At 39.4% G+C, this 25,313-nt stretch overlaps 1 protein-coding gene across 2 annotated transcripts in view; it reads left to right on the top strand.

Moving 5' to 3' along the window:
- Window positions 1-25,313, top strand: part of LOC124880556 (RAS guanyl-releasing protein 2-like) — a 78,709-nt gene that overhangs the window by 43,524 nt on the left and 9,872 nt on the right. Inside the window, exons 10-14 of one of the 2 annotated variants that reach the window (XM_047385780.1) lie at window positions 2,775-2,849; window positions 5,226-5,345; window positions 8,247-8,362; window positions 8,451-8,592; window positions 23,177-23,213. In XM_047385780.1, the coding sequence (XP_047241736.1) occupies window positions 2,775-2,849; window positions 5,226-5,345; window positions 8,247-8,362; window positions 8,451-8,592; window positions 23,177-23,213 (490 nt within the window). Of the gene's footprint in view, window positions 1-2,774; window positions 2,850-5,222; window positions 5,346-8,246; window positions 8,363-8,450; window positions 8,593-23,176; window positions 23,214-25,313 lie in introns of both variants that reach the window. The other variant, XM_047385779.1, reaches the window with a different exon arrangement.

The raw sequence follows: 25,313 nt of genomic DNA, 5'->3' as shown, positions 1-25,313 counted from the left end.
TGTGCATCCAATGGTTCAAACATTGTATCCTGAAGGCGGTGCCATGTATCAGGATGACAATGCACCAATACACACAGCAAGACTGGTGAAAGATTGGTTTGATGAACATGAAAGTGAAGTTGAACATCTCCCATGGCCTGCACAGTCACCAGATCTAAATATTATTGAGCCACTTTGGGGTGTTTTGGAGGAGCGAGTCAGGAAACGCTTTCCTCCACCAGTATCACGTAGTGACCTGGCCACTATCCTGCAAGAAGAATGGCTTAAAATCCCTCTGACCACTGTGCAGGACTTGTATATGTCATTCCCAAGACCAAGTGACGCTGTATTGGCCGCAAAAGGAGGTCCTACACCATACTAATAAATTATTGTGGTCTAAAACCAGTTGTTTCTGTTTCATTGTCCAACCCCTGTAGAGCTGTAATTCATAGAACGTAGTAGATTGTCAACATGATCTAATCCGTCATGGTCTAATATCTTCAGATCACCCACAACTATATCTGGCCTACATTCAAAACCCCGACGGGAAAATAACACTACACATCATCATAAACACACCATCCCCACATTAAACAAGAGCCTCTTTCACAAAACATTTCTGTCACCAACAACTATAAGTTGCCTCTGAGCTGCTTCTGGCAATTCATAAGGTGTAGATGGCAATATCCAGTGCAGCTGAGAGCTTTCAGAAATGAAGCCAACAGGGCAGGACAATCAGAAATCAAGCCAGAGCTGCAATGTAATGGTTTAGATCAAAGCACATTCAAGTGTTAGAATGGCCTAATCAAAGTCCAGCCTATATCCAATTGAGAATCCGTGAGAAGACTTAAAAGTTGATGTGCAAAGATGCTCTCCATTTAATTTAACTGAGATTCGGCTATTTTGCAAGAAAGAATTGGCAGAAATTTCCGTCTCTAGACGTACAAACCTGGTGGAGACATACCTCAATCAACTTGTAGCTTAATTGTGGCAAAAGGTGGTTTGACAAAGATTTGATCAAGGGGGCTTGAAGTTCAGATTTTTCCTGTAAAAAAATGAAATATTTTGAAAATTGTATCATTTTTCTTCCAGTTTATAATTACACCCCACTTTGTGTTGATCTATCAAATAAAAACTAAAATCCAAACTTTTGTAATCACATAATTTAGATGAAATAGTTTGGGATTTTATGATATTTAGTCGCAGTAACAATTTCCTCTTAACCTTTGCTCTGAGGTAGTATAAACAGCAGTAAATCATAGAGCTGAACCAAACCAAAATACCTTTTGTCCTTCCTGGTGAACCACTCAGACTCAATAAAACACAGGAAACACCATGACAATGAGCAAATAGCTCCGAACAAAACAACTTTAGGCCAGTGGTGGAGATGTTTGTGTGAAAGTGGCTTTTAATTTATAGTCTAGCACAAAAATACATGCAGCTGTTGCCATAGTGGCATAGTGTGAGAGAGCAGAGGGGTTCTGATGTTAAACAAGGCTCTGTGTTTCCAGCTGTGAACAGGTGAACTGTCTTTGTGTGAAAATACCCTCGAATCCAATGAATATTTTTAATTTAGTACAGAACAATGTTTCCCACTGTGATAAACGTCCAGGTCCAATTCTGCTTCACTGAGTGCAACAAGAGTTTCAAGGGGCAGCAGGCACAAACAAAGAAACAAACTGAACTAAATCCTGAAGATTTTCAGATTAGTATGGGTCAGATTTCTAAACATCTGTTCTGATTTTTTTTGCTGCTTTCATTGAAATTAACTTCCTGAGCTTCCATTTTCATCTGACATTTGTCTGCTAATGAGGCCGGTTCAGGTGACATCGTTTGACCTGAGAGTGCATCTCAAAAGATGAACGACATATTGCAACTGCTGCTTCCATGCAAGAATGGAGATTAAATAGTATAAACCAAAGTAAAGCAGCCATAAAACAATAACTTAGGGAACAAGAAATGCACAAACCCGAGCCTCAGTGTTTTGAAAGCATAGAACACAAAAGATCTCAGGTATGTATTTTACACCCCAGAAAATACAAGAATATGAAGGGAAAATACAAGACTTTAATAAATCTTAATAATCTTTAATAATATTTAATCCCAGGAACAATTTGCATGATTTATTCATTTTCAAGCCATTTTGGCAGCGTTGCATGAATCTAGCTCAGGAGCATATTTAGTTTTGAAAAATGTTTGAATTGTCACTTCAGCTCCTCAAAGTAGCCTAAAATGACTAAGCTACACAAAAAACGATACATTTGTGCCTATGGACAAATATTGTTCCATTCAAAACCATTGAAAATGCCAATTTCCCCACTTCAAATTTCCCTGTTAACCCACATTTAATGAATTTATGTTAAGATTTCATTTGGGATAACTAGTTCTATTTTTGTTTGTTTTATTTTTGTCCACCACATGACACAAATCTTTCCCAATTCAAAGCATGCTGCAACATTTCATACTTGTTCTGGAAAAGTGCCTTGCATATGAAATTGGTGTGTGTCACTTCTGATGTTAAATATTCCTGTGTGTGTGTGTGTGAGATATTTTAGGAAAATAATTTTTCTGATGTTTGGATTTTATAGACAGGTAAACATATGTTAAAAAGTTCAAATCCCAAACATACAATTATTATTTGACATGAATATAATTTTAAAAGACTGAGATGTTTAAACAGAAAAAAATAGCAATGTATAAAAGCTTTTGAGCAGTTCGAGGAAGCAGAAATGTTTTGTTCTTAAGGACAAGAACTAATTTTACAGTCCTCACTCACACACGTGTTTTCTCTGAAGGTATCACTGGACCAGTACCACACTGAGGAGGAGATCTACCAGATGTCTTTACAAAGAGAACCCCGCAAGCCAGTTGTACGTCTACACACTCATTCAAATCCCTTCTTTTCACAACTCCAGCCCTGTCCATAGATACTCTTTGCCAGTACCTTGCCTTCAGACATATCTACATTTTTGGTACACATAAAGGGATGCGGATGGTCAGCAACAATATTCAGGTTGGCAGTTGCATTTAAACAACCCTCAATTAGTACTAAGAGGCCCGAGGTTTGCCAAAAAATATCCCTCACACCATTATACCTGCAGCGCTCTGGAGACAAGCTGCTGGCTGTGTTGGGAGCTCTGACCCGAGCTCAGTCTTCTCGCCAGCTGGACCTTCTGGAACGGGAAGGTGAACAAAACAGACCAACTAAAACAACTAAACAGAATGAATCTAATATGGCTAAATGAACTGAAATAAAGCAAGTGAAGAACATGGCAGTGCAAAGAAGGTAAACAGAACTCAAACCCAAAACATAACACTGGCAGATTTTGAAACTTTAAGGTTTGAGAAGTTGTGCGAGGTGGTGTTCTACATACCATGACAGTAACCAGTGGTTATTTGAGCTAATGTTGCCTTTCTATCTATCATTTCATACCAGTCTGCCTGTTCCCCTCTGACATCAACACGTTAACTTTGTCCACTCACTGGACGTTTTGTCTTATGCAGGCCATTCTCTGCAAACCTGAGATAAATGGTTGTGATCGAAAACCATGGTAGACCAGCAGTTTCTAAAATACTCAGACCAGCCACCTTTTTCTATAGATTCCCTTTCTTCCCCATACTGATGCTCAGGCCTTTGAAGTTGTCTTTACCACCTCTAGATTGCTAAATGCATCAAGTTACTGCAATGTAATTCAGTAATTTGACATTTGCAATAAAACAGGTGTAACTTATTAAGTGGCCACTGAGTGTATACTCTATAATGTACAGTGTCAATAATATACAGCATACCGTGTTAGTAATGATGTGGAATAAAGCAGCGCACTGTATATCAAATTGCAGTCATCATTGCACTGTTAAAGTGTGCCTTATTAAAATGACAAAGAACTGAGTGAATACAATATTTATTAGGCTTATATTTTAAGAGCCATGCATTCATGCTCTGCATGGTAAAACCACAGTGTCCTCAACAAATGGCGAGACAAGGAAGCATGTTTTTTTTTTGTCACCACACAGGGAGGAGGATGGTAAAGCTGCAGCCACCATTTCCTGTGTTACCATGTATGCAGACACATTAAAAACCATGATGGGTTGGTTAAATCATGATAAAATCCATGTGTGTTGCCTTTGATGCACTCCTGTTCAGAATAGAGCGAATTTGTTGGGATCAAGGCTGTTGGGTTTGCAGTGTTGTGCTGTATGACTGGGTATGCTCCCTTTGCCATCTTGTTTTAATTATCTATTTTTTTTGTTAGAAGGACATGCCAACAATTTTGAGATGAAAGTTCAATGTTCTCTAAGTGGCCCCATGTGGTCCATAATTATAGGCCGAACGAATCAAAAAATAGGTCCTGCTGTCGGTTTCACTTGCAGTCCCAAGTATCCAGCATGTAAGGTGGTGTAAGATTGTTATTTTCCTATGAGATCTGTTATCCTAAGCTACTCAAAAAGAATGTGATAAGGCTATAAAGGAGGTAAAAAGATCTCCGAAGTTACAGAACTACTGAAAATACAATGAGGTTATACTACTGTGGTAAAAAAAAACGATTTTTGTCAGGCATTTAACCCATCATAAAAAGGGGAGCCAATAAATATGGCGAGTATTATTTCTTGAGTGGGGTGATTTTTCACTATCTTTGAGGCCCACAACTGATAAATTAAGCAGAGGCTGAGCTAGGGGTGACATGAATATCATAGCAATGGCACAAACAGGAGCAAGTGTGGAAAAAATGGGTTCTTGCAAGTGATTTCGGCTTTGCAGTTTTCAGCAGCAATTTTGGAATGACGTTTTCATTGTGTTGGCCTGCCGTAATGTTGAGTTTATGACTGCATTTTTACGCTACCCTTAACTGTAAAGGGTTTTGTGGTCTGTGATCACTGAAAAATGGATAGATCAGAATGATTAAAATATTGGAAAAAAGTAATTTTGTTAGTTGTGCATAGTTGGCTGCATTTCGAAAGCATCAGATTTTCCTCCATGAATCATCCATCCCTACTTTAATTGATTACATTAATCAAGAGTCTTACATGTAAATAAAATGTGTATTTAAGAAGAAATACCTCCTTGTTTTGAGGATATGTTTTGTGCTGTTAAACACAGAACTTGCCTTGACATATACCAGTATTTTAGTGTCTAACAAAGATTTTTTTATCCTTTGTTTTGTTCTGTCAAAACTGTTTTCTTTCTCCACCAGCTTCCTTGGTTGAACCTTAAACTCAAGATACTTTATTTCTTCATTATGCAGCAGAACTCCAGCCCTGCTACTGCGCCTGAACCTAAACCCAGTATGATTGATGAGTGGTCTGTGTCCGTGAAGCCCAATGCTGACCCCACGATCATTAAGAAACACATAGAGAAGATGGTGGAGGTGAGTTACCTCATGTCTTCTACATTTGTCTCTCATGGTTTGGCCTAACCCCTGGGACCTGTGAGGGACCAGAACAATAGAGATGAGTTATTACCTGCTCTTGTCCTCCACTGAAGGACTATTTTATCTTGGCCAGGATGGCAAATGTGTGGAGTAATTTTACATTATGATACAGCTGTGAGGCTTGTAAAGTATTAAGCTTGTAAAAAACCTTTTCATGATAAACAGCTGATGTATTCCAGTAAATATGTGTGAAAATACATTCCCACAAACAGTGCCTTACAATGTACTCTTGCCACTTAAACCATCCCACATTTTATTACATTACAGCCACAGACTTCAATGTACAACCATCACTAAGTAGTGCCTAACTGTGAAGTGGAAGGAAAATGATACACCATCTGTCCCGTTCTGTGGATTAATGAATCAAAATTGGAATTTTTGGCTCCATGGACTCTGGATAAAGAAGAATGTAGCATTCACTGAAAAGAACACCATGGTGGTTAAGTGATGCTGTGGGGCTGATTTGCTTTCTCTGGTACTAGAAACCTGTAGCATGGGGAGGAGATGGATTTAATCAAGTATTAAAAAAATGCAATGCTGTCTGTGAGGAAAATGAACCCAGGGGGCATTGGGTGGCTCCCTTGGTAGAGCAGGTACACCACGTGCAGAGGCTATAGTCCTCGATGTAGTTGTTCTCAGTTTGATTCCCGGGCTCAGGACATTTGCTGCATATCTTCCCCTTCTCTACGATTGGCCACAGTCGCCTGACTTGAACTTTATTGAAAATCTTTGATGGGATTGGAAAGACGCAGCTGCACCACATAAGAATATAAATGAACTGAAGGCTTTTCTGCATGAGACGTGGACTAAGATTCCTTAGGAAGCTGGTGTGCAGAGACATATCAGCAGGTCATAACAGCGAAATGGTGCTGTATTAAGTACTACATGTGCTTCCCATAAAGGGCTGAATAGTTTTGAGACTGCAATGGATGCTGAAAGTGACATTATATGTTAATTTAGAGGAACCACTTCCAATGTTAGTTGTGCTGAAGTAATTTGAATCGTTCTTGTTTGATTTGTATATTGCAAACAGCTGCTAGTTTGCATGTTTTGACAATAAACCTAATTTGTAGCAAGGTTTGAATAATTTAAGGCTCAACTGTGCTAACTACTCATATGTTCTCTACAGTACTCCACTTAAAGAAAAACATGCAGTATCCCTTTAACTAAAGTGTTCAACACTTACAGAGTTTGCAGATTGTCACATATGCTGGTGGAATATTGCCTCTGCCTGCAACCTCATGCTGATTTTCCACTGTCTTTGCAGGTTGCAGAGGTCAGAACCAAAATTAATTAGCAGGCCCTATGTTAATAAGCTGCTGCATTGTTAGTTATATACCCCCAGAAAAACCCACATGCATAAATTCCTTTTTAGGCTGCATCTCTGTGCTAATTTATTGCTATGATATTTTAAATGAAACATCCGTTTTGATATTTCAGATATAAGCAGAACAGCTGTGGTTTGCTACTGAAGATGTTTCTAATGTTGTCACGTTATGTGACTGTGACAGCTTCCTGCTTTTACTACTCTTGTCTGTGTGCAGTTATTATAGTGTTTTCCCCTAAAATTGTGGTTGTTGTTGCTAGGCTTTTCTTGAGTTGATGTGAAAAACACTGCGGTCAAAACCCCTTTTAGCTGCCACCAAGTAATTAAAACAGCAAACCAAGGAAGCTAAAGTTTAAATGAAACAAAAAACTGCAAACGCCCTGCAGGACCACCTGGCCACAGTAATCCGCAATAATATAACCTTACCTTTTTGGAGTATATATATTACCAGCAGGTCTGGGAAATTTCCTATTATCACCTAATTACATCTCATTTGTAGGGGTATAACAACATCTCGTGGCATTACATTTTGTGATATTAAAATGGCATAACTTCACATATCTCATTGGATTCTGTCTTCTGAGGTGCTGTCCAGTTGATGGCTGCAGGTGCTGCTCATTTCCCCCCTTTATTTTCCAAAGGTGGTTCAATAAAGTAGTAGTATTAGTAAGAACAGACTAATGCAGCCAAGATATTAAAAGCTATTTTTTTATTTTATGTTTTTCTGAATTTCTTTATCAAGTTTTCTTTTGGCTTTTCAGTTAAATTGTAAAATTGTACAGGATATTTGTCGTGTTAAAAAAGGTGGGAAATGTTTTTCTATTCCTACTGTTAGAAATAAAAGCAGGAATTAATGGGACAAAATGACAAACTTGCTAAAGAGCAAACTGACCAGGAGCTGACATGGTCTAGTGAAGTATGTTAATGCTATTATTATGAGCCCCAGATATGAAGGTGTGTGATCTGACCCTGATGAGCTGTTTGAGACTCTTATTTTGAAGTAAGAAAGGAAGTAGTTCTTGACTTGTGTTGTGTTGATAGGAGGTGACAAATAAAAACTTCTCATTGGGCTGCCGAACAACACTTAGTTACAAAAACATTTAGCAAGCCTGCCCAGATTAAATTGTTTAGGTGGCAGCATTTCTTCTAGCCACTTAAATGTGTTAAACTAAAGGACTATTTCACCTTTGTTAAATAATGCTGGATGGCATTTGATCATCTCTATTTCATATTGTCAGATTCTTAGACCCATAAAGCCAGAAATGGGTCATTCCACCCTCATTTAGAGGTTCTTTAAAACACAGTTTACAAAAACAAAAACAAAACATTTGGATCCTTAGTTTTTACTCACATTATCACTTAAAATCAAACCTACTCATTTTTCAAGGAACAATAGATCACTTGTAATGATTTTGGTTTTTATATTTTTCTTGCATCTGTTGCATCTATATATTCACAGTATAGTCTGTTTCAGAAATTTGATGTTAGATTAATTTGTCTTTTACCTGCAGAGTGTCTTCAAGAATTTTGACACGGATGGCGACGGCCACATCTCTAGGGATGAGTTTGAAGCAATCAGGAACAATTTCCCTTATCTCAGCAAGTTTGGTGAACTGGACAAGAACCAGTGAGACTCCATAACTCAACACACATAATGAAATTAGCCATGTTGGTACGTGTTTATGATCTGGGTCTTCCTTTGCCTCCTTTCGCAGAGATGGGAAGATCAGCAGAGATGAGATGATCGACTACTTCTTGAAAGCCAGTTCCCTGCTAAACTGCAAGATGGGCTTCATCCATACTTTCACAGAGACCACCTATGTGAAGCCCACATTCTGCGAGCATTGTGCTGGCTTTGTAAGAAAGCATTTACTACTTACTCTTACTGATTATGTTCCTAAATTGTTTGAGCTTATGATGACAAGCTGTGGCCGTCTGCAGGGCAGACCGTTGTAGCACAGTCCAGATTTTACATTGTATTCTCCTATTTTAGTGGGACTCTATAAAAGACAAAATGAACACTTATTATCTGCTTTAAACTTTTTGCCTTTATCCCTGGTTCTGCTTTCACTCCCTAGTTCAAATCATGCTTTGCAGTCGAAGGGAGAAACAGAGGAAAGTGGTCAAGAACAATAGAGTCTGGTGAAATGTAGTTATATTAAAATAATATAAATCTGAACAAATAGAATAGGAGAAAATCAAACAGGCATGGATAACCAGATTTCAAGTATGAGACAATGATCTAAGTCATCTAAGATTAGGTACTTTTTAATAATACTTCAGCATAGTTGAGAAAATCAGTGCTATGTCCAGACCCATTCAATAAATTAGAATGTTGTTGAAAAGTTTATGTCTTTCAGTAATTTAGCTCATTAAGTGAAACACATTGTATAGATTAACTGCACACAAATGGATGTTTTCAAGCCTTTATTCCTGTTAATTATGAGGATTTTCTGCTTTCACCCTAATGAAAATTCAACATTAAAGATTAGAATATACATTAGACCTATGAAAAAAAAATTTATACAGAATTGTGGGCTTTTTAAAAGGTATGTTTTATAAATGCCTAAAGGTTGTTATTTTCAAAACAATACTCTTAATCTGACAAACATTCCTCATTGGAACACATATTCTGTTTTTTTAATAAGACTGTATATATTTTAGAACTTAGTCACTTTAAAGTGTTGTAAAATAACACAATAACATGATATTTCATCAGTATTGAACTCACAAAGATGTTCATGACCCTGCACTGTCTAATGTATTTGACAGTGGCAGTGCTTTTTCCAGTTTCTGCAATATAGCCTTAATACGCTGCACAAACTTGGGATAAGCAAGGTCAAGAAAGGTACTATAATGATCTGGCAACTTGTCAACTAAAACGAGCATAACTTTATCATTTGTCTCTAAATATATCTGACTGCCCACGTACAGCTACAGTTATTTAATAAACTCACATCTTGTGCTGAAGGTGTTTTCATCTAGACCAGTCTGCTGAAGTGTTGTCTTGTTTACTCTCTGTTTTTGGATGACTCGCTAATTATCCAGTAATTAAGTGTGCTGTGATTGCTTTAAACATCACTATTTTGTGTGTGTTTCAGCTGCTCTCTCTGCAGGAGCCAATACGGTCTCACTTTCACAGTACACAGAGTTTCTATGTAGTCTGGAAAATTCTGGAATAGTCTTGAATTTGGTTGCAATATTTTCTGGATCTGGATATTTATAGATAAGAGAAATAAGACTATAGAAAAATAGCAGTATTTGTTTCCTTCTTGTGTCCATCTTTTTTATTTTTTTTCTTGCATAACGTCTTTTCTTCCTTGCTTGTGCCCTTACTTCGTTCCCTCTGTGTGTTTCCTACCATCGTTGTCCCACCTCTCATTTCTACTCTTTCTTCCTTGTGTCCTGCCTCCCTTCTGTGTCATTTCTTGTTTTCTCTTTTTGTCCTTTCTTCTGTCAATGTATATATTTAAATTTTTCCTTCCTTTCAACCTCCCTTCCTTTTTGTGTCCTTTCTTCCATTCCCTTTTTCCTTCCTTGTGACCATCCTTCCTTTTCTTTCTTTCCTTCTTTATATATTTTCTTCCCTGTATTCTTTCTTCCTTATACCCTTCCTTCTTTACTTCCTTGCATCCTTCCTTGCTTGTACCCGCCCTTCTTTCCTACCTTGTGCATATAGTGCATTTGCAACTGCAAAAAGAAGATAAATGGATTTTAAAATGTAAAACTGAAAATCTGTCAATTTCAACCACCAATTTATCCCAGAATTAAAAAATATAAATATACAAAAATAAAATATACAAACAAATTTTAATTCATCTCAATATTTTTTTAAATTTATCCATGCTTTTTTACCAGTGCAGGAATACTTAAGGAAGTATTGCTCTTTGTTTTTTGTGCTTTCACATTTTAGTGTGGATTTCTTTCATCGTGTCAGCCGATACCAGATGTTGTTTCTATTCAAAGGTCAAAGGTCATACATGCTCTTCATGCCATTTCACAGCCATATAGTGGAGCAGACTATTTGCACATCATTATTTGTCTCCAAAGTCGTGATAGAGCATCTCTCGGAGGTTTACTTTGTGTCAGGTCAGGCCAATGCCAATTACTTTGAGCTGAAGTTGCATTCTGGGAAACATGGAAGGAAGGTAATTGGGTGAGATGATAACCCTCGTCTGTGGTAGTGTCACCTCTGTATGTGTGTGTGTGTATGTGTTGGTGTGTGCGTCCTCCTGCCCTTGACATTCCTCCCAAGGAGCTGTATGTTATTTAGACATTGACAGTGACTCAGCACTCCGCTGGAATAAGAACAGGAATGTGGCATCCGATTCCTCGTTTCTTTGTGTTGCATTTAGGCTGCGAAGTGCTCAGAATATACGTATGGCGCAAATTATATGCATAGACTTTCATAAAAACTCTGACACCATTCCTGTACACACATTTATTCTCCAGGGAAGCTGACATTTTCGAGTCATCCTGAGGGGAAATTTAAAATAGAGAGCAGGCAGAGATAAGGGCTCTGCCAGCGTGCTCTTTCCTTTGAACATGTCTGTGTGTGTGTGGCAGAGGTAGATACACCAGCCGCTTCCTCGTCTGCCTGCTTTGTTCTTTCCTTTTGGCTCCTGTGCAAAAACAATATTTTCCCCTGCAGCCTGTTCTTTTTTTGTTCCAGCACTTGCTTCAAATATGCTGCTCGAGTGGAGCCAGGCCTCCTGTAAACACTGCAGAGTTCATTCACCCCCAGTGTTTCACACACACACACACACACATACACACACACACACACACACACACACACACACACCCCCAGATTGTCAGAATCTTGTGCTGCTCCGCCCGCAGCCTCCTTCAGTCCTAATTAATGGCTCACAGATGAGTTTTACTAAACACACAGAGCAAGCAGACACGCAGCAGAATGTGTGTGTTTGCATCTCAAGAGGATGCGGTGAGTTTAGCTAAAGGCTCAGAGTGTCTATAAAACAGACTGCATCGCTAAGTCTATTTGAGCTCCTCACAGTTTAGTTGCATGAAATCTAAATGAGCTGAATGGACTCAATGCACAGATATGTCTTCTATAGTCATGGAAAACTGGAATTCAGTTAGAAGCACAAAGCCTCCATAAGTGGAGGCACACAGCCAGAGTCCGACATTAAGCAATGGGGACTTTTCTCTTGTCCCCTCCCCGATCTGACCAGTGATGACATGTTTAGCCGCATGCTGTCATTCAACCGCTAGCTGTCTAGGTGGTGTCTAGAAAACGATGTGGGTCACATTGATAATTGGCGAACATTTTGGGGAATTCCTAGTCTGATCCGGAGAAACGGCATCCATCCCATTTGGATGGAGCAGCCCTTCTTTCTAGGAAACTGGCCGAATGTATTAGTTCTTCAAAACTCTGACAACCCAGGGTTCAGACCAGCGGGGCCGTAACACTCCTCTCTGCAGCTTCTGTACTGCTACCCACCCATTACTCTATTAAGACAGTGTCTCGCCCACGGCAAAAATTGAATAGATTAAAAAATAATCTAAAAGGAGGAAATCATGAAAATCTCATAAAAATAAACACAAGTCAGACTAAAAATAAAAATAAAACTATTAAATCTGGCTTACTGAACATAAGATCTCTCTTCAAAGACTTTGCTAGTTAGTGACCTGATTTGTGACAATCAGATTGATTTATTTTGCCTCACAGAAACCTGGCTGCAGCAAAAGGATTATGTTACTATAAATGAGTCAACTCCTACTAATTATTTAAATTTTCACATTCCTCGAAATACTGGGCGAGGAGGAGTAGCAACCATCTTTCAGTCCGATTTATTGATTAGTCCCAGACCAATCAATAGCTACAACTCTTTTGAATATTTAATCCTTAGTTTTCCTCATCCAAATTGTAAAGCACCAAAACCACTTCTGTTTGTTGTTTTGTACCGTCCACCAGGCCCTTACTCTCAATTTTTAGATCGGTTTTCAGACCTTTTTTCTGATTTAGTGTTAAATACAGAAAAGGTTATTATAGTGGGGGATTTTAACATGTTGACAATGAAAGTGATAGCCTAAATACTGCCTTTAATGCTATCTTAGACTCAATTGGCTTTGCTCAAAACATTAACAAACCTACCCACCTTTGTCTTCATTCTCTGGACCTTGTGCTGACATATGGCATTGAGTGTAAAGACATAACAATATTTCCTCATAACCCTGTCCTGTCTGACCATTTTTTAATAACCTTTGAGTTTAATTTAACCGATTACTCCACACCTGAAAGAACATTTCATTACAGTAGATCATTATCAGGCGATGCTTATCACTGAAAAACACAGTGGAGGGCAATAATTTTGTTTCTTCCCTTGCACAAATTGATTCACTTGTTCATAGTGTTACTTCATCATTGCATTAGACAATACAGCCCCCTTGAAAAACAAGGTAATTATTCATAGGAGGCTGGCTCCCTGGTTTAATTCAGAGCTGCGTACTTTAAAGCACAATGTTAGAAAATGGCGCTCTACACACCTAGAGGATTTCTACTTAATCTGGAAAAATAGCCTACTGTTGTATAAAAAGACACTTTGCCAAGCTAGAACAGCTTATTTCTCATCATTAATAGAAGAGAACAAGAATTAATCCTAGGTTTCTCTTTAGTACAGTTGCTAAACTTACAAAGAGTCATAACTCTGTTGAGCCGTCCATCCCCTTAGCTCTTAGCAGTCACGACTTTATGGGATTCTTCTTAAATAAAATGTATTCTGTTAAAAATAAAATCTTTGACATACACCCGAAGATGATTACTTCATCCTCAGCACGTGAGACAACATTGGAAGTAACTGTAGAACCTGATCTGTGTTTGGACTGCTTTGATCCTGTGGAGCTTCCTGAGTTATCAGAAATATTAGCTTCATCTAAACCTTCAACTTGTATGTTAGACCCAATCCCAACTAAATTATTTAAGGAAGTGTTCCCTCTGATTACCAGCCCCGTTTTAGATATGATTAATTTATCTTTAGTAAATGGATATGTACCACAAGCTTTTAAGGTAGCTGTAATTAAACCTTTACTTAAGAAACCTGTGCTTGATCGAGATGATTTAATAAATTATAGACCTATATCCAACCTTCCATTCTTATCTAAAATTCTTGACAAAATAGTTGCTAATCAAATGTGTGAGCATTTACACAGCAATGACCTGTTTGAAGAGTTTCAGTCAGGTTTTAGAGCTCATCATAGCAATGAAACAGCTCTGCTGAAAGTCACTAATGATATTCTTATGGCCTCAGATAATGGACTTGTGTCTGTACTGGTTCTGCTAGATCTCAGTGCTGCATTTGATACAGTCGATCACAATATTCTCCTAGAAAGGCTGGAATATGCTGTAGGGATCAGGAGAACAGCACTAGGCTGGTTTAAATCTTATTTGTCTGACAGATTCCAGTTTGTTCATATAAATGATTAATCATCTTTAAACTCCAGGGTTAATTGTGGAGTACCACAGGGTTCAGTACTTGGGCCAATTCTCTTTACTATATATATGCTTTCAATAGGTCAAATTATCAGGCAGCATAGGATAAATTTTCACTGTTACGCTGATGATACTCAGCTTTACTTATCCATAAATCCTGATGAGCCCAACTAGTTAGATAGACTACAAGCATGTCTCGAAGATATAAAAACTTGGATGACTTTAAATTTTTGCTTCTAAATTCAGACAAGACAGAAGTTGTTGTCTTTGGACTGGAGTCTTTAAAAAAGAAACTGCTTAGTCAATCACTTAACCTGGATGGCATTAAATTGACCTCCGGTAATAAAGTAAAAAACCTTGGTGTTACTTTTGACCAGGACATGTAATTTAAATTCCATATTAAACAGGTTTCTAGGATTTCCTTCTTCCACCAAAATTAGAAATATCCTTTCCAGGAGTGACGCTGAAAAACTATTCCATGCATTTGTTACTTCAAGGCTGGACTATTGTAATTCTTTACTATCAGGATGTCCACAACATGCAGTTAAAAGCCTTCAACTGATTCAAAATGCTGCAACAAGAGTTCTGATGAAAATTAAAAAGAGAGACCATATTTCTCCTATTTTAGCTTCCCTTCATTGGCTCCCTGGTAAATCCAGAATACAATTTAATATTCTCCTCCTCACATATAAAGCCCTTGATGATCTAGCTCCATCATACATCAGAGATCTGATTGTTCCATATGTTCCTAACAGAGCACTTCGTTCTCAGACTGCAGGTTTACTGGTGGTTCCTAGAGTCTCTAGAAGTAGAATGGGAGGCAGATCCTTTAGTTATCAGGCTCCTCTCCTGTGGAACCAGCTCCCAGATTTAGTCCGTGAGACAGACACCCTGTCTACTTTTAAGGCTAGGCTTAAAACTTTCCTTTTTGATAAAGCTTATAGTTATAGTGGCTTAGGTTATCCTGATCTAGCTCATTAGTTATGCTGCTATAGGCTTAGGCTGCTGGAGGACATAATGATCACGTTTCACTCTCTCTGCTACATTCTCATACTACTCTTCAATTTTTCATTATTTGCTGTTATTTCAGCTTTTAACTTTATGTTCTCTCTCTTTTCTGTTTCTAGAAGCTACACCTGGCCTGACTCTGTGTCTACCTGTGACACTTTTCTGGAGGGGGGCATCGTCCAAGCTTCTGCTGGCAACAACTTAATGCTCACCTTCTACAGATGTTCCACTTGGCCCTGTCTTTCAGTGTTTAACCCTTTCTCTCTCCTAGACATAGCAATTGACTGAGCTTTTACTGTAACTAATTATATGTGCTCTCTTTCAGACTCTATCTTTGAAAACTGGCTCAGAGTTTATAAGTTCTTTCTTTCTAGATGAAACGAGGAGCTACATCCATTAACATTTACTTTTCCTTCCCATAGAAAGTACTCCTGGATCACTGCTACTGTGTTCTCTTTGTGTCTCTGCTCTGTTCTCTGAAACTCCCAGTCGGTCGTGGCAGATGGCCGCTCACACTGTGCCTGGTTCTGTTGGAGGTTTCTTCCTGTTAAAATGGAGATTTTCCTCTCCACTGTCACTACATGCATGCTCAGTATGAGGGATTGCTGCAAAGTCAATGCCAGTGACTGTCCACTGTCTCTACATGTTCATCCAGGAGGAGTGACTGCTGCAAGTCTCTGACTGGATGCAATCTGCTGGGTTTCCTTATAGAGAAAAACCTTTTATCCAATTTGAATAAATAACTGAATCTGACTGCACTGTTCAATGATTAGGATTAATTGGAATGTATGAACCTGACTGTTGTGAAGTGCCTTGAGACGACATGTGTTGTGAATTGGCACTATATAAATAAACTGAATTGAATTGAATTGAAAATTATGCCTCTTTTCCATGGGCTCCACTCTGGCTGGCTCCACTCCACTCAGGCCGTTTTGCAACCGTTTACATTACTGGTTTTTCGGCCCAGTACTGGCTTATGTGTTACCTTCTCATAAGTAGGTCTCATCGGGGCTGAGTAGGACTGAAATGTTATGTGAACAGTCTGCTGTTCACTGATTGGCCATGGGTGCTCTCAGCTGAATGTCAGCAGCATGAGAAGGTGAGTGGCGAGGTAACAGACAGAATAGATTATGACCAGCCATGGATTTTACAGCCCAACACAATGCCGGGAAAAGCTCAAAAAAACTCGAGAGAGATAACAATGTGGCAAGCCATGTGGGCGAGACTGAATGAAGTCACACTTTGGCTTAACTTGCATGTTAGTTGCAAATCATAGTAGAACCGCTAGAAGGCAATTCTATTATTTTATGCCCAAAACAAACAGTGAAGGTCACTAAATAGAACACAAACTAAACTCATGGTGCAGAATTGTTTCCATATAACTCCGCCTCTCCAGCACCTCTACATCAATAATACATCATAACTGTAGCCATCAGTGTGTCAACGAAAACACAACAGGTTTATGCGGAGAAGTTTAAGGACGGGTGGAGTGGAGTGATGGAAAGGTGAATGGAAAAGAGCCATTAGCTGTTATCTATTAGAATGCATTGTTAAAAATTCTCAGAAGGAACATTATTTCACTGCTTTACTGCAAGCTAAGGTGAGTAATGATCTAGAATTATTATGTCAGAGCACCAGCTTCATTCAGAGCTCAACTACTTTAAACCATTTCTCTCAGTCAATAGGCTCAGATGCACTGGCAAGCACATAGATACTGTCGATAATTACTGCACGTTTATCCACAGAGGAGGGATTTGACAGCATCCTTTATTTTTGTTGATCTGTTCTGGAAAAAAGCTAAAAAAACAGCCAAAACAGCCCACTGCTGCTGGGCATGTCTATGTTAATGTGACTGCTGCAGGCCAAAACATGTAGTGCTGAAAGTAATATGTGGATGTTACCATGTCTGAGCAGGTCAGACTTCCTGTTGCTGTCAAGGTGCTCCAGGGGGCAATAATTTGAAGATAAAAACAGCAAATTTATATGCTGTTGGGTTTACAGAAGGTGGTGCATGTCTGCAAATATCTTAAAGGAGACATAAAGTTCCATTTAACAATTTTACAGGCTAGCACTCGTCTAGCCTGTTTCTTTATTTTCTTTCATTTTGCATATGGTCCCTCTTTTAGATGCAATCTCCTCAGGAAATGTTGAGCTTCCCAGGGTTTTACCCATATGCTAACAGGTAACGACCCTATAGATCAGTTAATTCTTAAGTTTCAATTGTTGCATAATTCCGGCATCACATCTTGGCTCTAATTACAGTTCCTTGCAAAAGTATTCATACAACTTGGAACTTTTTTTACATTTTGTCATGTTGTAACTAGAAACTTCAATGTATTTTTGGATTTATTTGGGTTTTATGTGACAGGCCAACACAAAACAGTGCACACTAGGAAACTGAAAGAAAATGGACACATGGTTTTACAACATTTTTACAAAGACGAAATCTGACCCCCTTTAAATAAAACCCAGTGTGACCAGTTGCCTTTAGAGGTTTCATCTCAGAATGCAGCTGTTCTTGAAGTCCTCAGAAGCTTTTTAAAGAACATTAGTAAACAAACAGCACTGAGAAGACTAAGGAACACAGCAGACAGGTCAGGGAACAAGTTGTGAAGAAATTAAAAGGGTTGGGGTTCTAAAATAATGTCCCGACCTCTGAACGTCTCACAAAAAAACCTAAAGGTTATGGCACAACTGCATACCCACCGAGACATGACCTGAAAGCCAATTTAACTATCAGGTGAGCATCAGTCAAAAATGCAGCCATGAGGCCTACTGTAACTCTGGAGGAGCTGCAGAGATTAACAGCTCAGGTGGGGGAAACTGTCAGCTCTTTGTAGTGCACTACACAAATATGCCCTGTATGAGAATGGCAACAAGAAATCCATTGTTGAAAGAAATCTTTAAAAGGTCCTGTTGGCAGTCTGCCATTAGACATGTATGGTATACAGCAAACATGTGGTAGAAGGCACTCTGGTCAGATGAGACCAAAACGAAGGTTTTTGACCTGTGTGTAAGACATTTTCTGTGGATGAAAGCTAGCATAATACATCACCTGGCAGCGAAACATGGTGGTGGAAGCATCATTCTGTGGGGATTCTGCAGTCAGTGGGAAGATGGATGGAGCTACAAACAGCAATCCTGTAACAAGTCCACCCCGTGTGGACAACAGGTCTGCTGATTTCTATTTGTTAAACATCGAAAACCATGTAGTCTTTTCCTTCCTCTTCACAATTACATATTGGTCTACCACATATCACACTAAAATTGTGTTTTACAAGGCACTATAGCCCCCTGTTAAGGCTAGTAGAGGCTAGCAGTATTACTTTGTTTTGTTTTTTTTCCAGATAAATGCGCTTTAAAGGCAACTTTGAGCAGGGTGGAAAAAAGGAAGTTTAACGAGTTTAACGAGTCAAAATCTAAAAAGAAAGACCCAAAGTGCAAGCCGAGCATTGTCATCTTGCTTCATGTTAAGTGGACTGTAGAATTTTGTTTGTGGCATTTTGTTGATGAACAGAAATGTCTATTACTGTTAATGCAGCAGATAAGGCTGTGTAATTCTCTGAGCTGTGAGGAACATTTACTTTGTCCATTCAGAAAAGACTCACTTACTCAACAGAAGAAATGACTAAAGAAACAAACTAAAGAAATGTTGCTGTTGGGTTTATGAATTGAAACTCAAAGAATTTATTAAAACTGTTCTTACTTTTAAAATGTGTTAATAATAAATATGCTGATTAAAAAACTTGCAGAGAGCTGAAAGTAAAAGTGACTACTGCTGACTACTGCTGATCGCAGCACCTTTCTCAAAGCTTACATTTAAACATCACAGGAAGCGAACAAGTGAGTGTGATTGCGACTCCTGTTCGTGCTTCTTTGTGTTTTACTGTCTCCAGCAGCAGCAAAGGTCAGTCTGTGTAGGCAGAGCTGTGATGATGATGGTGTCTAGATGTTTGCCTCCTAACTCCTCTTTGTTGCACAGCCCGTCCTTATGTGTGTATGTGTGTAGCTGGCGGCATATTTGTTCTTAAAGCTTCTCTGTAGTTCTGTGTGTGTGTGTGTGTGTGTGGAGAGGTCAGGATATTTTGTGCCTCCTCAGATGTGCCAGTGCTGTGTGTGATCTCCAGCTTGGGTCTTTCATGTCATTGTTCCCCCCACTGCCGGAGCGCTCCCTGCATCCCGCTTGATCTTGGTCCCCCTCCACCTGTCTGTCCCACCAACCCCCTCTCCTCTTCCTCTTTTCTGGCCCCTGACTCATCTCACCTCTCTGTCTGTTCCAATGGATTTAGCATCAATGATGGAGATCCACATATGAAGTGAATGGATGTCTTAAAATGTGTCTATAATTCATTGTGGGATTTTTTATTTTATTTTATTTTTTGGTTATTCCCACCCATCTCCTCTTCAAACACGTTTTTAGAATAATTGCCTGTAGCTTTCAGGGTGCTTTTGGTTTCCTGTAATTACATTTTGCAGCTTAACAAACATTGAACATATAAAAGATTAAAAACAGAAGGTGTAGTTTTTAGGAGACCTCATAGTAACTGAGAATGAATGAACAGGTATTGGCATTAATGTGGTGCTATTTGGTTAAAATAAAGCCAATTTATCTTCTGCAGTCACTTTCAGTCACAGTGATCATATGGACCCACTGCACAATACAGAACATTTTCATTTTTACCATAATGTATGAAAAAACATAAATCAATACCAAATCCAAATGTTGGTATAGTATTTTTAGTTAAAAACAATCAAACAAACAATAATGATTATGACTGATGTTTAATGACAAAAAAAGATAATAAACTAACAGTATGGTTAGATGGAACCTGCTGAAGACCCACAGCATGATGCTGCCAAAATGACACATGGTTTGGAATATTTTTTTTAGCTAATTAAATCTGACACGTTTGGCACGCATATGAGTTTAGCCCCTTTAATTTAATACCCCTGAATAAAATCAAACCCAGTGCAGCTAAATGCCTACAGAAGTCACTTAGTTGACTATTGAAGTGGGTTTAATACAAATACAAAGCGCACCTTTCACAATTTTGTTGCAAAAACTTCGCATGCATCTTTTTTCTTTCCACCTCACAATTATGTAATACTTAAGAAATAAAATCCAAATAAAACACATATGTAAAAAAGTTCAATGATATAAATTATTTTGCAAGGCACTGTATGAGAATGAGCCAAGGCATTTATGTTATATATTTAGCTGTAATCAAGCACCGCGACTCCGCTTGGCCATCAAATAAAAGATGCCGGCACCATCATTGTTGTGTGTTCTGTTAGAGCCATTTTCTTCTGTTCTTTCCTGTTACATGAAACTGTCACTAGATGTCCCCAGATACCCTCTTCTGTACTCTGCATCATCACATCATCAGGTCCTCCTTGTTACTTATTACTCACCTGAATCTCTCATTCAGGTGAGTAATGTATACTGCTGAGTCCTTTCTCCGATTTGAGTCACCATCAAAACGGCTTCATTCTTGATTTCATTCTAGTTTCTCTTTTTTTCTCCTTTGCATGACTCCTGATTTGTGATATTTTTTCCAACTGTTTTGACTCTAAACTATTTTAACCAAATCCTTTTAATCAAGACCATTATCCTACAGTGACAAGTATAAGAAATGTTTTATTGCTGTCACTTTACACTTGTAACAGTTACTACTGAATACGCATCTCTTTTGCTGCAGTTTTTAAAACGTTCTTAACAATTATTATTCTATATTTCGGTAGTGATAACAGTTTTTCCAAAAAAAAAAAAAAAAACAACCTTTGCTTTTTGCAGTTGCTGCATCATTCATCTGAAAAACAACCAATTTTTAGAGATGTACCAGGCATAGTTCTGATAACAATATCCAGTTTTTGTAAAGCTCTGACCTGCTGAGTCATATATGATCTTAAATCTAATCAATTTGTTATGAAACACTGAATAACATACAATAAAATAACAGTGTTGGTCTGGGATCTGTGATGGATCACTGTGAAAAATCAGATACACAGACAAAACAAATAGATAAAAACAGCTTATAGAGAGCGTTTGTGGAATCTCTGACAATGTTCACAGCCCCCTTCCTGCTCTGAAACAGATCCTGGACAGGAACACTCCAACAACTCCTTAAGCTACCCTCACTGTCCTCTGCAGGGCCCACCCGTCCACAGTGTTGCAGCTGGAGGATCCTGCTGAGATCGTGTACATCAGCAAAATCTATAGAATTCTGCTGTGAGGATGCTAGCGGGGCGCGTTGCCTGTTTCTTTCCAAGAACTATTGATATCAGCATTCAGAATACATTTGTCCTTCTGTTTTTGGCTGAGTTAAAAATGTTGATCAAAGACTATAACATTTTCTCCAGATATGCACTTACATCACCAAGGATCTGACATGGTCACTAAATACAGCTGACTTGGTAAGAAGGGCCTAGCAGAGGATGTTCTACCTGAAGAAGCTCAAGCAGGCTGGTCTGGCTCCATGGCTACTTAAAAACATTTACAGAACCACCATAGAGAGCATCCTCTGTCAGAGCTGTACAGTGTAGTGCAGGAGCTGCACAGCACAAGACAGGGAAGATTTGCCCCATGTAATGAAACCCACTCAGAGGATTGTGGGAACTTAACTCCCGTACTTGGACTCTGTGTATGCTGAGCGAGGAGAACACACTCCATCTGCATGGACAGCAGCCACCTGGGACAGTCCTATTTTGTTCCACTGCCATCTGGGAAAAAGTACTGCACTATTAAAATACGAACTAACAGGCTGAGTAACAGCTTTTTTCCCAGAGCATTAGCCACCATCTCCCCGCCACCCCTGCTCACTCATCAACCCTCTGTGTGATGAATTGAAGACTCCACAGAAGATTGTGGGAGAAATGCTTCCGGTCTTGGACATTGCGTATTCTGTGTCTAAATACACACACACACATTTAAGGAGTTACGTTCACAACCCAGAGATGAGATCCCCTCCACGCCATCCCATCCTTATGAACAGAATGTGCAATAATCGCACTCTCTACCGGAACACTGCCTACACTTTCACTTAGTGCATATGATGTATGCTATGTCTGATGTTATCTGTGTTGTGTCAACCTGTGTTGTTTATATAGTTTTTGTGTATTTTGTTTTTTTATATTTTTACATTATTTTATTAAATATTTTCTTGGGCAGGCCCATAGTAACTCTACAGGAGCTGCAGAGATTCACAGCTCAGGTGGGAAAATAGTTAATGGAAAATCTGGCCTTTAATAGAGAGTAGCCTGAATGAGGCTTTAAGAAGTGTAACCCTCCTTCCACATGCCATGCAAAGCAACAGGTGGAAGGAGGTGCTCTGGTCAGAAGATACAAAGCTTTAACTTTTTTTCACTTGCGTACACACAACAACTGTGGTGGCAGCATGATGCTGTGGGAATACGTTTTTGCAACAGGGACAGGAAAGCTGGTCAGAAGTGATGATAAGATGTATGGAGCTAAATACAAGTACCTGATACAAGTTGGTTAGTCAGAGACAGCAAAACAATGGATGATCTGGGACGGAGGTTCTCCTTCCAGCAGGAAAGGAACCCTCAGGAACATCCAGTCAGAACTACAATAGAATGATTTAGATCAAATATAATTATGTGTTAGATTGGCCCAGTCAAAGTCCAGACTTTAATCTAATTGAGAATCTGTGGCAAGACTTGATGTTCACAGATCCAATACCACTGAGCTACAAATGCACATCCCACTTTCTTGGTTTGGAGTTGTGAAAGATTGTGCAAGCTACCTTCTACTTCAAATTATGCACTACTTTGTGTTGGACACATCACATAAAACCCCAATGAAATACACTAAATTTAGTGGTTGAAACTTGACAAAGTCTGACAAAGTTTAAAAAGTCACTGCATACTAGTGTGTCTGCATCCATTTCCCTTCAAGGAAATTAAACTGCATCCTAATTACCAGTTCACCAACCTTCTGCTTTTTTTGTGTCTTTTTTGTAGATATGGGGCTTTTACAAACAAGGCTACAAGTGTAAAGGTAAGACAGCAATTCACTGAGCAGATGTTCTTGTTCCATGCAGAAGCCTGCAGCCTCCAGATGATCTCTTGATGCCATTGATTTCCCATCTAACACAAACACGCATATACAGAGGAAATGTCAACAACACACAGAGCCATGATACCATCACCAGTATATTGGATCGCACAGGTTTACTTGTTGTCTGCATGTAAAACCTTGTCGCTAGCAGTTGGATTTGGTCCATCAGCTAAGAACCCCATAAACACCTGAGGGAATTATTTGCCCTTCCAGGCCTCCGCGTAAACTTGTGTTGGAAATAGCATGCTCTTTTCACAAACACACACCCGCAAGCCAGCTTCCTCCAACACCTTCTAACCCTTCCACACTCCATAAACACCGACTTAGCCTGCTTCTTTCCTCTGGGGAGATGCTGTCAGTGGTTTGTGTCAAGACGGTGATAAACTGCAGATGCTACACTCTGAAAATAACTTAACACTGCATATGGAACGCAGGGAAAAACTTAGGAAGCGATGGCAGATCCTGAATGCAAATCACAGAGGTTTTTGTCTGCTGCAGTTTTGGGGGAGGTGATAGAAGACAAATGTTTTACTCTCAGAATGGTCTAGTGCTCTAACACATAACTGTCAATTTAGTTGCACTTTCCTGTCCACCTTTGTTTAGTTATTTTTCTAAAACCCATGATTATGTGATGTGTGAATGCTCCGCTCAGTGTTTCCTGAAATATAAGCATTTCAGTAACCAATTTTATCCTTTCCATTTGTAGTTTCAATATTAACAATCTCCTCAATCATTCAGGACTTCAGGTTTGCTTACCATTGCTTATTAAATCGTTGGCAAGTCATCATCAAACATTTCTGTTGCATAGCAACCAGAGTAATTAGTGTTCGCTGAGGCTATTACATGCAGCTTTCACAACACCCTGAATGTAGGACACAAGAAAAAGAGACATGTTTGCTCTAAGACTAATTTGTTTATTAACAAAATAATCCCAAAGGTATTCCAAACCTTTAAACCTTTTTATTTTTTTCACATTACAAACGCAAAGCAGTGTTAAGATTGGGAAGTGGAAGGAATATTACAGTTTCAAAACTTTCTGGTAATAAAAGACTGTAAAGTATGATGTAATAATCAGCCCCCTTTTGATATTTGCACATAATGGAATAGTTTAGGTCAAAGTGTATTGATGTGTTAGAATGGCCCAGTCAAAGTCCTGAGCTAAATCCAATTAAGAATATGTTGTAAAACTTGTTGGTTTCACAAATGATTTTCATGCACGTTGACTACAGGGGGATCACACTTCTGAGCCTCCCTGGTAAGGCCTACGCCAGGGTATTGGAGAGGAGAGTCCGACCGATAGTCGAACCTCGGCTTCAGGAGGAACAGTGTGGTTTTTGTCCCGGCCGTGGAACACTGGACCAGCTCTATACCCTCTACAGGGTACTCGAGGGTTCATGGGAGTTTGCCCAACCGGTTCACATGTGTTTTGTGGACCTGGAAAAGGCATTCGACTGTGTCTCTCGTGATGCCCTGTGGGGGGTGCTCCAGGAGTATGGAATCGGAGGCCCTTTACTAGGGGCCATCCGGTCCCTGTACGAGCGGAGCAGGAGTTTGGTCTGCATTGCCGGCACTAAGTCAGACCTGTTCCTGGTGCATGTTGGACTCCGGCAGGGCTGCCCTTTGTCACCGGTCCTGTTCATAACTTTTATGGACAGGATTTCTAGATGTAGCCAAGGGCCGGAGGGGGTTGGGTTTGGGGACCAGTGGATTTCGTCTCTTCTTTTTGGAGATGACGTGGTCCTGCCGGCCCCCTCTAGCCAAGACCTACAGCATGCGCTGTGGCGGTTCGCAGCCGAGTGTGAAGCGGCTGGGATGAGGATCAGCTCCTCCAAGTCCGAGGCCATGATGCTCGACCGGAAAAGGGTGGCCTGTCCTCTTCAGGTTGGAGGGGAGTTCCTGCCTCAAGTGGAGGAGTTTAAGTATCTCGGGGTCTTGTTCACGAGTGAGGGAAGAATGGAGCAGGAGATCGACAGACGGATCGGTGCGGCTGCCACAGTAATGGGGGCGCGGTGCTGGTCCGTTGTGGTGAAGAGAGAGCTG

This window comes from Girardinichthys multiradiatus, chromosome 14 (genome assembly GCF_021462225.1).
Source record: "Girardinichthys multiradiatus isolate DD_20200921_A chromosome 14, DD_fGirMul_XY1, whole genome shotgun sequence".
Taxonomy (NCBI): Eukaryota; Metazoa; Chordata; class Actinopteri; order Cyprinodontiformes; family Goodeidae; genus Girardinichthys; species Girardinichthys multiradiatus.
The sequence above is the reverse complement of the archived record's forward strand: the minus strand, read 5'-3'. Positions and strand labels throughout refer to the sequence as shown.